This window comes from Anarhichas minor, unplaced genomic scaffold, assembly GCF_050575085.1.
Source record: "Anarhichas minor isolate MPS153535 unplaced genomic scaffold, ASM5057508v1 ptg000014l, whole genome shotgun sequence".
Lineage (NCBI taxonomy): Eukaryota > Metazoa > Chordata > Actinopteri > Perciformes > Anarhichadidae > Anarhichas > Anarhichas minor.
In genome coordinates, this window is record NW_027466460.1 from 134,162 (window position 1) to 152,500 (window position 18,339).

The 18,339-nt window shown below is 44.8% G+C and overlaps 1 protein-coding gene across 3 annotated transcripts in view; it reads left to right on the forward strand.

The window, feature by feature from the left end:
• The first annotated feature begins 6,431 nt into the window (after positions 1–6,431).
• klf3 (Kruppel like factor 3 (basic)) overlaps positions 6,432–18,339 on the forward strand; it is a 12,987-nt gene continuing 1,079 nt past the window's right edge. Inside the window, exons 1-5 of one of the 3 annotated variants that reach the window (XM_076090976.1) lie at positions 6,432–6,902; positions 13,923–13,983; positions 14,538–15,087; positions 15,923–16,049; positions 17,840–18,006. In XM_076090976.1, coding sequence (XP_075947091.1) covers positions 13,942–13,983; positions 14,538–15,087; positions 15,923–16,049; positions 17,840–18,006 — 886 coding nt within the window. In that variant the 5' untranslated portion in view covers positions 6,432–6,902; positions 13,923–13,941. Of the gene's footprint in view, positions 6,903–13,922; positions 13,989–14,537; positions 15,088–15,922; positions 16,050–17,839; positions 18,007–18,339 lie in introns of all 3 variants that reach the window. The other 2 variants (XM_076090977.1, XM_076090975.1) reach the window with 2 other exon arrangements.

An 18,339-nucleotide genomic window follows, 5' to 3' on the forward strand; every position in this document is an offset into this window, starting at 1 on the left:
AGATGGTGAACATAGTAGACATTATACCTCCTAAACATCAGCATGTGTCACTGTGAGCATGTTAGCATGTTAGCATGCTGGCGTTAGCATTTAGCTCAAAGCACTGCTCATCAGCCTCACAGAGACGCTAGCATAGCCAAGTTTGTCATTGAAATTAATTATTAGAGTTCTACATGTAAGCTAAAGCAGCCTCTGCAACTACAACTGCAGTCACATTCAGCACCAAAACATCCATTCTCGTAACACAGCAGAAATAGAGTTGTTTTTATTTTGTCATGATTTAAATTTTTGGAAATATATTTTTCTGAGATTTATTATCTTATTTTTATAGCTGCAACTATATGTAATATTTAGTATTTTTGCCTAATTCAACAGTTTATAATCCATAATCCAATGGAAAAATCCCATTGGCTTTTTGTCGAGGGAACCGGTGCGGTGCTAACTTTCTGGGATGGGCTTGCAAAAATACATCATCCTGCCGCACTCTATGAAATGTAAAATGAATTACAGACACAACCTACTCTACACCTACTCCTTCTGAGACCTGGAAATGGACAGTCTGCACATCTTACTACTGAAATGTAACAAAATGAGTTTCGGAGTGTATGCCCTTTTCGCAGCAGCCATTTTGACATGTCATAGCAGAGTAAGCACAGGTGTAACTGATCAAATTAATTATGGTCTTATTCTATTTAGCCAGCATATACAATACCAGGGCCCTGGCCCACCTAAATGCAACAGACCCATAATTAATGTTATTAATTACACCTGTGCTTATCCTGAAATTTGATGTCAAAATGGTTGCTGTGAAATAGGAGCCTGAATGTGTTTTATAACTCCTCTTCGAATTCATCCAGCGCAACCACCTAGCTAGGTCTAGCTATGCTGCCCTCTGGATACATACTGTATATACTCAGCCACACACACACACACACACACACACACACACACACACACACACACACACACACATACATAGTAAGCGCACATGTGAATACATTCTGACACACACACACACATTCATACATACTCATACATATAGATCAATACTGAACTGCACACATGTTTACTCACACTCATATACCCTCATACATACGCACACACACATATTTTTAATCTTCGCCAGGAGAATCATGCAGTCGTCACGTCTGTGTGCACGTCCGTGAGTAAGTGTGCATCTCCGTGTCTGACCATGACTAATCTCGCATTCTGCTGCAGCAAACTGCATAATATTTTGGGAGGCTAGTTATGGCTGCATGCTCAAGCTCATGACTCACACTTTCTCATATACTGCCATTGACTGCCTGCTGACTCCTCACTTGCTACTCTTAACTTAACATAGCTGTGTGCATCTCCCTTTTATTGGCTAACGGAACTACCAGGAGTACACACAGCTTTACCTGCCCACTACTCAGCCGCTGCTACATGGCCAGACAGCTTGGTGAGTTTTGTTTTTGGCAAGACTGCATGCGATGTCTTATGCGACGACTTCGAGACGATTGTCTGCGTTCATCGCCTCTTGGTTTTGAGTTTGAATGAAATGTGTTTTACGATGCCATTGGTGTCTAGGGGGTTAACCAATTGTGGATTGTATACTTGTTGCAGACACACCTGATGGAGACCTACATTCTACTGAGTGCACTTTTCTAGTTTTCCAATGGACACTATTCTCCCACAATGCAATGCACAAAGGAAATGGAAGAGGTGCTGGTGAAACAACTCCAAAAAAAAACATTTCAATGTATTCGTGAAGTTTAATAGGCAGCAGATTTCCAAAGTTACAGTTTGATTGGAATCCGACATCACACATAATGTTTCCTGTTGGTATGAAATGGTAAAGTATGCTGATATGTTTGATACCAACTATTAAAACTAAAGTACTAAAGTAAAATACTAAAGTGTATCAAGATTAATATGTAGTGCGTACTGTATAAAATTAGCATGTATTTGGGACACAGATTCAGGCTACATCCACACGAAAACGTTTCAGCATCGTTTTCGAAATGATCTCCGTCCAGACTAAAACGCCTGAAAACGAATATTCACGTACACTGGGCATGCGGGTGGCTGCCGATGTAAACAGGAAGTAGATTGGTTGCTTAGTTAAAAAAATACGACAGAGTAATAAAGTACTTTGAGAATAGAAGGTCGTGTTTGATACTTAAGATCTTCACTAAAATCTTCCTCTATAAACTCAAACAAACACATTTCGTAGAAAGTTTTAGAAGGTTTATTTTTTAGACTTAGTTACAACGCTGCGCGTCTTGCTCTCTCTCTCTCTCTCTCTCACACATCAAATTAAATTAAATATTAACACTTGCACATAATGGTTTACTAGATTATGGGTCCATAAATGTGGTCAACACACGTCTCTCACTCGTTCCCTCTTGGTTTCGTTGGTGTCTGTTCTCACTCGTAGCTCCGCTGGTGGCTGAAGTCTCTGTCCTGCTGGAGAGCAATTCATGTTTTTGTTCCTTTATTTTATGTGTGTGGACATCACAATAGTTGTGCAGAACAAAATAAGCATTATTGAGGACAGGAAAGTCCTCCGTTTTGTGTCCATCGTCCTCCTTAACGCCGCTAACCGCGACTTCAGACGGCTGCCGCCGCTCAGTAGGTCTGATAATGCCGCTGGTCACACCGCTCACTAATCGCTCCAATAACAGCTGCTTCCTCCGCAAAAATGCAGACTTTAACTGAACAACAGCTGCTAGTAAAGACAACAAGGTCAGCAACACCTGTAATCAGTTGTCCATGTTGAATTAACCTGTGTCGATCGGTAATCAATGTTGTTGTTTGTGATCTTCCGGGAAACGGTCACGTGATAGGGGCGTGACGAATCAGGGAAGGACACGTCGTGACTGCTAAGAACTAATTAAGTAGCGAACACGGGTGTTTCCAAACATATGCGTTTTCGACCGTTTTCAAACTTATCCCCCCGTGGGAGCGTTTTCAAACTCCTCCGTTTTTGGTGCTCGAAAACTCCAGCGTAGTGTGGATGCTCAGTGTAAACGTAGCGAAACGTATGTGTTTTCAAATGGAAACGGAGTAGCGTGGACATGGCCTCAGTCTTCATTCAACTTATTTATTTTTGCATTCGCCATCTCCAACGTTTGTTAGTCACACCCATGTTTAATTTCCCAGAGCAGCTCTCCATTATCTGATCACGTAAGGCCACAAGGTGTTGTCAGGACATGTGGCTCTGGCCTATTATTAGTTGCTCATAATTTGAAAGACAGAAACGGAAAGTATTCTGAATCAACCGATTTTCTAGGATGTAAATGCTCAGGGCAGCAGCTTTCATTGAGGACACTGAGGTGGTCTCAGTATTGTTTGTGAGAATTAAAGGGAAGGTTAGCAACTCCAATATCACTGTTATCTGACTTTTTACCGATGTGTTTTTTGTTTGTTTTTTAGATAAGAACCTTGGAGAAGCAGATGCATGATTTAATCAGGTGTTTTCATGTAGAAATAACTTCGTAAATTATGTGTTCCACCTATCTGGTTTAATCCCTTGTGGACAACCATTACAGTCTTAACAGGATTTCAACCAAAATATTGGACAGCACACACATTGTTCACCTCTTTTTTTATTTTTTAAAAAGATACCTTTTTAACTTTTCTGAGGCTGGAGGGTGAATTGACGGGTCAGGGAATCTCGACCTGTCTGTCTTGATTGAAAAGCTGATGTGGGAGCGCGAATGTTCCTTCACACCTCGAAAAAAGCAACAACTCATGATGTTCACTTAAAACAACATCTTTACATGAACAATGGACCTACATGCCTGCTGAGCTCAATGAGATGAAGGTACAGAAAAAAACGGCCCTACTGTGTTAAAACAGTGTGTTGTACATGCAAGTGAACACGCAGTATGTCATGGCATGAAAAAACATGGACGTAGACAACAGGTGAAGATTTTAAATACAAGGACCGCTCAGGGTGTACACCGTGGCCACTGCCCTGATGCGAATGTTCCTTCACACCTCGAAAAAAGCAACAACTCATGATGTTCACTTAAAACAACATCTTAAAAGTTAGTTTAACGCATGATCCTTTATTGACTAAATGCCACCGAATTAACTATGAAGTGTGCATATGTGAAGTTGTTAGCACTTTACATGAACAATGGACCTACATGCCTGCTGAGCTCAATGAGATGAAAAGTTAAAGCTCTGACAATTAAAAGATTTAGCAAGTGAGTGCTGGCTCATGCTGGCTCATGCATGTGCAACACACACACACACACACACACACACACACACACACACACACACACACACACACACACAGAAGAGTGAACAAACCAGAGTGTGGGAGTGATGCTAGTATGACATGTTCTGGCTTGAATCCAAAACTTTCGTGCCTCATTCCTGCATGAACACCTGCAAATAAAACATGACATACATGTATGTAATCTTGGTGAATGAGCACCATCAATCATTCCTCATCATGCGATGCAGTAAAAAGAATGTGACTTTAGGAGATAATCAGCAGTATCAAACAGGCGTAGCAAAAAGAAGGACTTACTGTAATTAAAGTGGATGGCATAAAGTATGACAATTCTTTTTCTTAATTTTCTCATATTTGCTGCTCAAAGTATTAAAGAAGTTATTCCAAACCAAAATGTTTTTCAGAGAAAATGTCCCTGTAACTTCAGATAATCGACAGTCCTCACTGTGGACAGTTTCTTTGGTCCAGAAAACTGTACCAGGTGTTCGTTATTCTTGTTCTTGTAAGTAAATACTTACTTCTTACTTCCTGTCTACAGGTTCACAGTGTATTGTGGAGTCAGGCACATCCAGTTCTCCCTGAGTCATTTTTGACACAGAAACACAGTTTCGTCGAATTATCCTCACCCTACCAGCCCCTCCATCACGCTCCCATCCTGCTCGGCGAGACGTCACCAGGTCTCACGCTCCACTTCTCATGCAGACGGAGCCGGCTAAGCCTAAACGGATGCCTGCTTACACTTGAAAGGCTTACACCTATACTAATATAGAAACCAACCATGAAATAACAGCTGTCATATCACCGCTGCCTCGTTTCAACAGCTAGCTCTGCGGCAGCACCCAAGCACTGCCTCACTTCGCTGCACAGAGAGCATGGAGGGTCTGTAAGGACACTCGGTGTGTGTGTGCGTGTGTGTGTGTGTGTGTGTGTGTGTGTGTGTGTGTGTGTGTGTGTGTTTTCACAAAAATGGTGAGCAGGAGTTTTCAATCCTGTTCTGCATGTATGTTGCTAAAGCATAAGAAACAATATAAATGAGACAGACAAAAAGTATTTAGGGAGGATTATGTTAGGAGAACATTTATGTATTGAAAAGTCTAAAATAGAACATAAATAATTGCAAAAAAAGAAGGAAGTGATAATGCAACTTGAATCTAAGGAACTGCATTGCATCAGTGTTCTACATTGCGTTCTAAACCAGCTCACCGACCACAGTAAGAGCACTTTGTTATGCTTACGATTTGCTATGGCCCCTTGCCAAAGACATAACAGTGAATTTAGCTTGAAGCGTCCTGATAACAGATCTTAATGGACACCTGCCAGCTGATCAGTCAACGAGCTGTCATTGAGGGTACAGAAAAAAACGGCCCTACTGTGTTAAAACAGTGTGTTGTACATGCAAGTGAACACGCACCAGAGAACCAGGACTGCGCAGTGCAGACTGTCAGACCACGTTGCAGTAAAATGAGAGCTTTTCTGAGAGGATTCTGGTGCTCGGAAACACTAACCCTTTCCTCCACAGGGGCCGCCAAAATAAAGACAAAATATAAGCTCCTGATAGTACCTTTAAGTAAAAGATGTGAATATGCTTTCCATCAATAACAAGCAAATTCGTCAATGCGACATTCAGGTCAGAGCGCCATATTTTTCATACTGAATATTTAGATAGTATTAAGCACACAGTTCACCGTATCAATCGAAAATCAATTAATAACTGATGGTGATGCATTATTACAGATGAAAGTGTATCGATCCCCAGGGAGCAGGGCAAATTCACAAGCTACCTGACAGCATATAGGCTAACATAGTACTCCACCTTTACCAGCTTCAACATTAAAGTGATGTAGTCTGGCCTTCACAGTTATGCATCCATTATGTTCCAGTAATAGGCCTATCGATATATACTTTTTTAAATGGGCCATTCTGCATAATGAGTATAGGTTAATTTCACTTTTGCTGCTTTGTACTTTAGCTCAAGTAACATTGTAAGTATAGGACCTTTAACTTGTAGCAGAGAAGGTTATATTTCTACACTATCACGTTTTAGATTTGAGCAGCCTCCTTCTTTCACCACTGATTGTCTCCAAACTTGAAAAGAAAATTGCACCACACAAGCACACACGCACACAAAGACATACACGCACACACACGTAGCGGACCACCCCGCCCCGGTCCCGCCTCGGGTCCCGCCCCGCCTTCCGGGCCCGACCCCATGGAGAACAGACAGCCAGACCGAATCATGTGACGGGCAATAGTTTCTAAACGACAAAAACCGGAGAGACACGCAGAGAGACACACACGGAAAGAGAGACAGAGAGATAAAGAGAGGGAGGGAGTTTCGTAACTTCGGGAAGTTTTGTGGAGCAATCGATCAAGTGGACTCGTCTTGTTTTCTTGTGTTTTTTTCTGAGGCTGATGTCAGTGACACAGCGGAGCGCCGATCGTCGCCTGCGTCACCTTTTCACCGGAGTTGCCTTTAATTGAGTTTCTCTCACTGAGACGTCCGGAGAGTCCGCTGAGGAACTATCGTCTCTCCTGGAAATACACTCGCATACACCGTCTGAGCTGTAAGTTTGACTCCGCGATCCTCCTCCGACCTTACCGGGGGGCACTTTCATACGGTGACCCCGGCGACCTGCTCTAATTCCCTACCGGATATATACTCCAGCTTTGTGTGAGTGTGTGTGTGTGTGTCTTATTTTAACGCATATTTGTAATATGGCAAAGAAAAGAAGTCCATAAAGTCCATAAGAGTTTTTAGCGGGACCACGCTGACTGTGTGTGGTTGATTAGCGTCATTAGTTCAAAGTTGTTTTTATGACACGCGATTTGATTTTGTGTGTTAAATCAACATTTTTGCATATTTCATGTTTTAAAAAGAAAAAAAGAAGTGTCATTTAAAAAGGAAAAGCGTTGATTTGGTGGCTAAATGATGTTAACAGTGGCAGCAGGGAGACTCTGCTATTTATAGCCATCAGAGCCTTTTACAGAACACAGTGTGGTTTAATTAATGAGCATGCAATAGTGGTCAAATACAGGCTTTGAGGGAGAAACAGAGGCTCTAACAGTGATGTGTCTCCGTCTGTGCAGTTGGCTCCTCTCTGTTTCAGTGATGACATGTAAAGTGTGAATGTGTGATGGTTTCAAATGGTTTAGAGATTTATCACAGATATTAAAAACAGAGTGATCAGTTAAGGCCTCAGTTGGTCTGTTTGTTTGTTTGCTTTTCCATTGAAGAGATTCACTGTTTTAGTTTCAGAAATGTCAAATAAGTATTGATGATCGTCCAATTACAAGCTCTGACCAAGGTGACGCATGCATGTGTCTGATCGTGTCCCAAAATATAAAGATATTCCATTCAAAATAATGCAAAAGCAGCAACATGTTACTTTGGAGAAGCTGGGATCATTTGCCATTTTTTTTCTTGATGAGGCAGCTGAAAGGATTCATCGATCCTCACCATCATCTCAGTCACCGGACGCATTGACTGATTTATTTATTTATTGCTTCAGCTGTAGATCTGTTTGACAGGCCGTCAGTTTATGGCTGAATCTGATGCCCCAAGCAGCGTTGTGTAGGCTCTGTGTGAGAGATGACCGTCAGTGTCTCACACACACACACACACACACACACACACACACACAGGAGCGTATAGTGACAGGTGTGTGTCTGTGTGTGTTCAAACAGTCAGTCGCACTTGAGCTTCTTTGTCTTCCCTCTGTTTTCACTGCATCTTTTATAATACACATCTGCGTGTGTACGTGTGTGTGTGTTTTTCTCCGTCTCTGTCTCTCCCTGTTTCCTGTGCTTTGTTTCAAGGCTGAGGCTTGCGTCACACATTCCACTTGGCATATGAAGCCCTTATCCTGTTTAGAGCCTGGAGTGAGAGAGAGAGAGAGGGAGAAAGAAGGGAGGAGAGAGGGATGTGGATGTGGGGGGTGGACGAGTGGAATGAGGGCGACCTCTCTCTCTCCGCCTCTTTGTCTTACTTTACAGTCTTCAACCTCTCTAGAAAAGTTTAAAAAAAGAGGATGACCTCTCTTTTTATTCATTTCTTATTTATTTGTTTCCTCATCAGAAAATTACCCCACCCCTACGCCTTTTTTTCTCCCCCTGAATCAACACGCTGATGTTATCTGGTGGAACAAAATGCACACACACACACACACACACACACACACTGCTCAAAGGGCATGTCCGAGGGAACATTAGGGCTAAACATTAAACTCCTGGATACCGAGGAGTCGCTGGTTTCTCCGTTAGAAGTTAGGGGAGTAAGCGCACGGCGGTCAACAGACTGCCGTAAACGTAAAAAAAGAAGCTGTAACTCGTTACACAACTGTTTGCGCAAGCACAGACACGCACTCGTGCAGTGTGCGCGCGCTTTGGAACCACTGGATTGAGCCACTGTGGCTGTGCCTTGCCCCCCCCCCCCAGCCCCCTCCCCGTGTTTGAGGTTCATTGAAGTTTTGTCATATTTTGGTCGAAACCCACTTCGTTTTCTTCCCCGTTCCCGTCTCTGTTCTTTCCACTTCCATTTTGACATAGTTTGGTCAGAGCGGCTGTTTTCTTTGCCCTTTCTCTCCTTCCATATCCCCCCCCCCTCTCTCATTCTTCGGGTAGGGAGGTGCAATGTGTGTGTGTCAAGACAGGAAACCGCAGGCCCCCTGCAGCAGCCCCCCCTCCTCCTCTATTTGGCTTCACTCTCCTCTTTGGCTTCTTTACACCCCCCGACCCATCACGCAGTGTGGAAATAATAACAGTCAGACTAAACTCTGAGGGCTTCCGCTTCTCCCTCTCTTTCTGCCCCCCGTCCTCCCCCCGTCCTCTGTCCTCAGTTGTCTGGAAAGCCTCAAAAACGTTGCTCTCTTTGACAAGTACGGCTCGAAGTGCTGGCACGTGTGTCTTTGTCAGTGTTTGAGCCTTGTGTCAACTCCGGTGTGTGTGTTTTATTTTTTTATGTGTTTTTTTTCGCGCGATGATGAATCCCCCCCCCCCCCCCCTCTCTCTCTCTGGCTTCCCTCGACGTCTGCAGGCCTGCAGCCCCGCAGTCTGCTGGAGAGGGGCTCGCGTGAGTGTGTTGGGGGGGGGGGGGTAAAAGCATGAGAGGAGGAGCGGGCTGGCGGCTCAGATGAGGGAATAGGAAGCCAGAATGAGAGGATAGGGGGCTTCGGGGGCCCTTCTAAAGTGAGGGGAGTCGGAGCATGTGAGGCGTTATCAGGGGAGTCAGGAGTAGGAAGTGAGGTAAGGGGTTGAAACTAGGGACTAGGGAGGTACAGTGAAGGGGGGGGGGGGTAGACTAAATTGGAGCGTGTCTAGGGCAACAGAAGGAGAAACTACATTGGAGGTGAGCTCAGAAATAGGAAAAGTTAAACGCTGGAAGATTAGCTCATCACCTTGATGACTCATGCGGCCTAATTGGGACGCTTAGTTATAAGAACAATCAAGGGCGTTTCCCCTCGAGGTGACGCGGCGAGAGCGATGGAGTGCCGCCAGATCAGAGTGACAGTCGTAGTGTGACACAGCACGGGGCCAACGTGAGGTGAGACTGACGGGGTCCAAGAGGTTGTAAAGAAACAGAGTCAGAAGCTAGGAAACTAAAGTCTGCGTGCGTGCGTGTGTGTGTGTGTGTGTGTGTGTGTGTGTGTGTGTGTGTGTGTGTGTGCGTGTCTAGTACGGCGTGTTCTTGGACAAAGCCGTTGTCTGGAGGTTTCTGGTCTCTCTGGTGATCTCATCATCTTCCAGCCTGTTGCCATTAGATGGTGTGTGCGCGTGCAGCAGCGATGTGTGTCTGCAATAATTTAGTCCTTTAGTGATTTAGTGTGTGTATTCTGTCGAGCTTGCAGAAACTTGGTGTGCGGCTGCCGCGAGCGTGTTTTAAAGTGCGTGTGTGTGTGTGTGTGTGTGTGTGTGTGGTTGAGTCGGTAGCCAGGGACTCCAAGCCACAATATTTTCCCCCTTCAGTCGTGTTGTTTTATAACATTCATAGAGAGTGAGGGGGAAAAACGGAGTGCGGGGTTGGTGTGTGGTTCGGATAAATACAGTAGTGAAGAAGAAGAGGTGTGCAGGAAGATCTGAGGGCCAGCCCGAGGGTGGAGGAAGAGAGAGAGGGGTGTAGGAAGTGTTTGCTGAGTGGGTTGGGGTTGAGCACACAGTAGCTCCAGTGACCTGAGAAGGACAATATTTGCAGACCACACTTGACATGCACAAACACACGCCCACACGTAGGGCGAAAATACGGCACCTGACAACTCCAGGTACTTATTTACCAAAAAGGTGCAGCGCGCGCCGGTTCCCACACGTCACGGTGCGTGCGTGTCCTGGGATTCTACGTCTGAAGGGAGCTACGGTACTTGGAGGCGCTCTGATGAAGCGGAGGTGCAACAGCTGTCTGGTTTCCATCTCGCAGAAAGAGGTCGTTGTCCTCCGTCAGATCCGTTTGACCCGTTACAAAACTCAATCCGCCGGAGGATCAACGTTTATTTATTTTTTCATCATCATCATCAATCAGTATTTGGATTATTTTATGGATTTGTCTCGTAGTAAAAAAATAAATAGTGAAAAATGTCCGTTTTCCAATTTCCTGTCACGTCTTCAAGTGTCTTGTTTTGGCCGACCAGCAGTCCGAAACCCAAAGACCTTCAGTTTACCGCCACGCAAGATGAAGAAAAGCGGAGAATCCCCACAATTTAGAAGCTGAAACGAGGGAATGTTTGGTATGTTTGCTTGAAAAATGACTTTGACGATTTGTCAAAATAGTTGGCGCTAACGACTAATCAGTGAACCGCCTTGGCTGTAAACACAACAACACTGATTTATACACAAGCCAACAACCCACAGCCGCAGACTTGTATTTTCTCTCCCGAGGCCTCGTGGTTCGTGGAGACGCACATAGGCGCCGCTAAATTACATTTCTTTTCCTGCGATTGTCTAAACTCTCTGTGTCTCATTGTATTTATTCTGTCACGATGCACCTCGAGGGGAAGTTTTTGTGTTTTTGTGCAAGGACAGTTTCCGTCTCTCACCGTCCTGCTGTTCATGTCCCTGTGTGGTACACCCTCACCACCATACACCACCACTACACGTATGTGTGTCTCAGTCAGCATGATTCAACTTCACCTTCATGTGAGCAGGCCTGTGAGAGGGAGCACAGCAGGTGAGAGGAATGGTATGTTCTTCCCAAGGCTTGAATGTTGCAGAGGTTCAAGTCTTCTTCAATACAGCATAATGTTCATTTATTAAATGATGGTCCATTTAGAGGAAAATAGACCATGAAGCAGGGTATGCTTTAGAGCGGGGCGACCTTGTGTTGGACAGGTCGCCAGAGCCTTATACGGCGTCTCTACCACAGCGTCACTCCTCCAGTCACCGGTTGCTAAAATCCAAGATGGCGACGGCCACAATGACGAACTCGAGGCTTCAAAACGGTACCACAAACCAGCGGGTGACGTCACAACGACTACATCCTTACAATGTATGGTCTGAGTCCACAAATGTTTGTTTGTGATGGGCGTTTTGGTCCGGATGTGCAGCTCCTTATCCACCCTCTGCTGCCCCGCCCATTTCCGCTGCAATCACTTTTGTATTCCTTATTCCGGTTTAGCGCTAGCAGCGTTGTAAACAATGACAATGGCCTGCTTTTTTGGTGCTTTCCGTCAATGACGCTGCGTCTCCTTGTTTGCAGATGTGCTCAGTTGTGAGTCAGACTCTTTCAATACTTCAGTACTTGCTGCATCGCTGTTTCAACATTTAGATACGAACACAGGAGAGACACAAGAAGTGGGGACTTCCTCGATGGTTTTGAATGTATGTCAGTAGGGACAACACCTGTACGCTGTGCCTCATACCTGCTCTTATTCTGTGTGATCCACAACCACAATAAAGCTGCTTGACCTCTCGTTGAACTACAACACAATACAAAACCCAGATTAGAAAACACACCCTCTCTCTCTCTCACACACACACAAACACACACACACGGGCCCCACCTTACTCTCTTTGTTTCTTCGGAGCCAGGCAGAGGGTGAGGCTTCAGTCGTCATGTTCACACCCTTCCTCACCCAGCGAGCGAACATCCTGCTCTCCTATTGGTCTGCTCCCCATCTAGTGTGTGTGCGTGTGTTTGTGCATGCGTATGTGTGTGCACAAGGGTGTAATAGCCTGTGTTCTTGCCCATTTTATTAATAGTTAAAGGCTAACTTGTCTCCAGACTGTGGACTTTAATCAGGACACACACACACACACAACCCCGCTCATAAACACACTCGTCCGGGCACAAACACGGAGTCATCGCAGCTGCACCTGGCCATTCCATGCCAAGGTAACTGAAACCACCTTTGAAACCTCACACACTTTTGATCCAAACACTCAACAGACCTTAATGGGTGGCGTGTGTGTGTGTGTGTGTGAGAGGTACTATCACTGTCTTTTACACACTGGTCCGTCGTAAAATTGTCTGTCCTGTCAGGTGGACAAGTGAGCAGGAAGAGCTTCAGGTAGATGCTGAAAGAGAGGAGGAGCAGACGTGTAAAGTGTCGGACAGAAAGAGAGATGTTTCGCTATTGTCTGGCGTGATTTACTGACTGGGCTCACTCACTCTCTCTCACACACACACACACACACACACACACACCTCAGACACCTATACTTAACTACAGACCCTCTTATAGCCTTTCCCTCCACTTAACGTGATTTACTTTTCATCACTTCTCAAAGATATGTGTGTGTGTGTGTGTGTGTGTGTGTGTGTGTGTGTGTGTGCATGAGCTAGCCCTTTTCACTTGTGTCACACATTTGCTGTTTATTTCATTCTCTTCTGCCTTTGAAAAAAAGATGATGTTATGAATTATTGATGGTGGAATGTAAGAAGTACATTTACTCATGTACTGTACTTAAAAACAATTCTGTACTTACATTAACTGCCACTTTATACTTCTTCCAGAGGGACAGATTCTACTCTTTACTGCACTACATTCATCTGACAGCTGGAGTTACTTTTCAAATTAATATTTCACATGAAAAAAGATAACATTATACAATACGACACATTAATAAAGAGTAAACCAGTGCTTCTAAACCTCTTCTGGCTTTCGACCCCTCACAAAAAAAGCAGAGTCTCGTTGAGGCCCCCTTGTCACGTTTCAGATGTCTATGAGTTGTCGTCTCAGAGACACGTTCCCTCTAAACTTCTCACATGGTTTCGTTCAGGCAAAACAACAGTTTTGAGGCCTAAAGAGGTCAAACATGGCCAACGATTCTCGAAACAAAGGCAAAGGTTAGAGAAAAGTCTCACAAAATGAACCAACAATCTATGAAGCACAAACTTGTTCTCTCTCTTCCGAGCCCATTAATCATCTCACAACCCCTGACATCCATCTTGTGACCCTTTAGAGGGGCCCGACCCCTAGGTTGGGAAGCGGATTTTCTGCAAAACAAGTACTTTTCTACTTTTAATAATTAATGTATCTTTAGGTGATGGTAAAACGACTGTACTTTTACTTTTAGTGTGGTTTTAATTATACTGTATACTGAATATATTTGTTCTTTAATTAAAGGCTCTGATTACTGGTTTACCACCACTGGTTTCCATGTTGGACCATACTTAAAAGTAAAGGACATGATGAATGAGCGTGTTAATGTGTTGTTATTTGTTAAATGTGTGCACTGATGGCTGCATGTGTGTTTTATTTTGTAGGAGCCTGGCCTGTGCAGCCATGCTGATGTATGACTACCCTCTGAAGACAAACATGGAGACGGTAAGGTGTGTGTGTGTGTGTGTGTGTGTGTGTGTGTGTGTGTGTGTGTGTGTGTGTGTGTGTGTGTGTGTGTGTGTGTGTGTGTGTGTGTGTGTGTGTGTGTGTGTGTGTGCTCCCATCATGCCCAGACATGTTTTTGATGCCATACAGTAACTCTGACTGACACACACTCCCGCTACGTGTCTAGACAGACTGGTTCCCACATTCCAGCTCTTCCTGGACAAACACGCTGCTAAACATTTGCATACAATGAGTACAAACACTGCCAGGCAGCAGGCTGATGAACACACGCACGCACACACACACACACACACATTGTACTCTGAGACATAACAGGTATCTGCAAACAGAGCTGGGTTTCGACTTTCTGGCTGGCCGTATATGTTTGTGCGGCAGAAACATGTTTTCCGTGTTCTTCAGCGCAGAACGGAAATTTTAAACCGCTCTTTTGTCCCCCTTCACCGCTTCCTTCTTCTGCATCCTCTCTCTCTTTCTCTCTCTCTCTCTCTCTCTCTCTCTCTCTCTCTCTCTCTCTCTCTCTCTCTCTCTCACAGTCATTCTACTCTTCGTTAATGAAAACCACGGAGCCATACGGAGTGATCTTCTCCCACCCCTCCCACATCTACCACCCCACGCACATGCCCGCCTTCGCCCAGCCCCACACGCCCAGCAACGCCATGCACACCCAGCTGGAGCCCGTGGACCTGTCGGTCAGCAAGCGCTCCTCCTCCACCTCCTCGTCCTCCTCCCCGCCCTGCTCCTCCGCCTCCTCCTCCCCGGCCTCCTCGCGCAGCTCCCCGCCCTCCCCCTACAGCACTGCGAGCCGCGCCTCCCCCCGCTGCTCCACCCCGCACGCCCAGCTGCGCTGCTCGCCCTCGCACGCTCTCCTGCCGCCCACGCCCTCACTCCCCTACTCCGCCATGGTGGGCCCCATGCTCGGCTCGGGGTCCGGGGTCATCCAGGGGTCGGGGGTCATGATGTCTCCGGTCATGGTGCCCCTGTCTGTCCTCTACCCCTCGCCTCTCCACCTGCACCAGTCGATAATGGTGAGCCCACCCATCCCCAGCGACGATGGCCATCATCGGAGCAGGGAGCACAAGACAGGTGAAGCCTCATTTATTATTTTATTCACATCATTTTTTATTTCTATTTGTTTCAATTATAATTCTTTTTTTCGACACTTTTATTGCAATTAATTAGTAATATGTATTGCAATAAAATAATCAATTCTGTTGATATGACATTAACTAACATTGCACACTATATGTGTTGTGCAAGTGTTTTAGAAAATGCCAAATAAAACAAACAATAGTCGGTAATTTACAAAAAGCGGCCGTATCAGAACAACTACTTAAAAATAATAAGACACACTTTGAGAATCATAACAATTAGACATCACTGTACAAGTGCTGGCTTATCAGACAAAGTATTGTTTTTTTTCCAGATTTCATGAGAAAAAAACCTTCCTCCTTAAATGAACATATTATTTTCTGAAAATGGGGAAGTGCTTTTCATTTCCTCTGTTTTTAGAATAGCAGTTTCAGCAAATTCTTGTTTCTCAGAGATGTTCTGTTTTCTGTGGTCAGACGGGGGTCACTGACAGTCACAGAGGTCACCCTCTCTGAATCTCCTGTATTTGATACACACAAAACTGACCGATACATGTTAATAATGTAATGTCCTCCTCTAGAGGCATAACAGCAAAACTAATTGTCCTGTTACCATGGATAAATATATTTTAATTTTGTATTCATTCATTTTATAATTTTATTTCTAAGAGACAAATAATAGAGATGATAAAAAAAGTAAAAAGAACAAAAAAATTCTGACCTGTGACCGTGCAGAATTGAATTTAACTTGATGTATGAAATACTAACAGCATGTTAATGTGAATACATCACGACTGTGCCATACTGACCAGCAATTTGTATCCACCCAGCTCACTGCGGCGACGCCCACAACCTGCACAAGCAAATCAAAACGGAGCCCCGCTCTGAGCTCGCCCACGACCTCCACGGCGGCCACGAGGTGAAATCGTCAGTCATCAGGATACCACACGAATACGGGTGAGAAAGCAACACCACGCGTTTCACAAGTTTCGCCGTCTGCTGCGGCGCTTCCCCTTTAACTTTATATGTACGTGGTGTTCAGAGGCTTCCACCGGATCCCTCTCTGTTCCTGTTGTGAGCATTTTGAAAGTTCAGGGGCAGTCCCAAGACTGGGACTGGGTTTTGTTTGAGATACCAAAAAGTATGATTCAATCCAGGGAGTATCTATGAACTAAGAGTATTACCAAGCATTCAGTGAAATGGGATAGTTTGAGCACATCATTTCTTTTGCAAGTAAGTGAATTTAATTTTTGTAGAAAACACTATTTTGGATTTGGGTCCACAAACAATAACTATCTCCCTGCCCTGTATGCTCTTATTCACACAATCTCTCAACGTGACAGAATTTCAGGATTCATTTCTAATTGGCTTCTTTGTCTCCAGTCTACTCTCTGCTGTCCTCTCTATTAATTAAATGGCCACAAGTGCAATCTCTCCAAGCTCCGTTTCCTCCCTTTCCTAAAGCCGCTTGGAGAAAGCACTGGACCTGTAACGCAACGTAAGCGACACGTGAACACACCGACTGTGATGTTCTCGTTTCCCAGTGCCGTCCGGCAGCCACACCTCTCCCTGCAGCTCCTTATCTTTCCAGTCAGCCACACTGTGATCTCGTCACCTTCCACCTCTCCTTTCTTCCTCCTCTCCTCCCTCCTTCCTTGCTCCGCACTTCCTGTATTTTTTTGGGGGGTTTTCTTTAAGGCGCTCATTGTCTGGCATCTCCCACTCCTTCTTCGCTTCCCATTCCTCCTCTCCTTCCTGTTTCCTCCTCTCTTTCCTGTTTCCTCCTCCTCTCGTCGTCATCTGTTTTGGTTCCCATTTGTTCTCCTTCGCCAAAATAACCGCTTTTTTTCGTCGAAGAAATAATTGTAATCGTGATGGAACGCTGCCAGTCAGTTGTTGCTCGTGTGTGTGAGAGTCTCTACTGTAGTCGTCAGGGCGGTTACCATCACAGGCCGCTGTTGCCCTTGATGACTGGGAAATAATTGGACCCTTGAGGGGGAAAAAAGTGGGTGTCTTTATCTGTCATCACCTCTCCTCTCAAAAGACAATGTAAATATACTTTATGTACATGGTAAATAGGTCAACTTTGCCCAATGTGTATGATAATGATGGGTTAGCCAAAATGTGTGTGTGTGTGTGTGTGTGTGTGTGTGTGTGTGTGTGTGTGTGTGTTGCAGGGGAATTTCTGCACATTCCTTTACACCGAACTGATCTGTGAGGGATTCATATTTCAACACTTGACACCTGCTCTCAACTGCCACTTACACACACACACACACACACACACACACACACACACACACACACACTTTAATGATGGTGCAGAAAGACAAGTCCTTCTTGTTTTCTTTTTGACACTTGAAAATGTCGCTTTTCTGCTCCATTCTCTTCTGAACTCTTATCGTTTCACAGAAAAGCTTTTCTCACACGCACGAGGTATTAGAACCCTAATCTCCTCGTGCTCGTCGGAGCCGGGCACGAGAGTGTTGCAAAGTTGCATCTACTATTTCACAGTTTTTCGACTTCTTCTGGAGCTCGTTTTCCCCTCACTTTCAGCATCCGTGGCGTCAAATTCCAGCAAACGAATCGTTGGAACGGTTCAGTAGTTTCAACTTCCTGACCGGTAGTAGTTTCTTATTGCGTCGGAGGAGCCGTCGCAACCAAATTAAACTTGCATCAGATTAGAGTTCAACATCATGATAAAGAAAGAGGACTCAAACAACTGCTCTCCTCTGTGTGTCTCTCAGGTGCAACAACCCATCCGTCATAGTTCATTCGGGCGCCAAGCATCCTCCCCCTGTCGAGTCTCCGGACACGCTGAAAAAGCGGCGAATCCACTGCTGCGACTTCAACGGCTGCAACAAAGTGTACACCAAGAGCTCCCACCTCAAAGCGCATCGCAGGACACACACTGGTAAGAGGCACACGCACACACACGCTGGACTTTAAAGGCCCAATCCCAGTCTCCACCAGTCTTGAGGCTCTCTGGCAGACATTTTGAGCCCTCTATGAACCCTTTTCGTAAATCAGCATTAGATGGAATTACCCACAATTCATTGCAATGTGACGTTAAACAGGGTAACCAGTGGAAGCATGGAGACGTAAAAAAAAGGTAAAAGAGGACGGTACAGGTGTGTTCAGCCTGGAATGTTAAATTTAATCGGAAACATTAAGGGTTAATGATTGAACAAAAATAAACATGAAATCAGAGAATATTTATTTATTTATTCATCAAATATTTTATTTT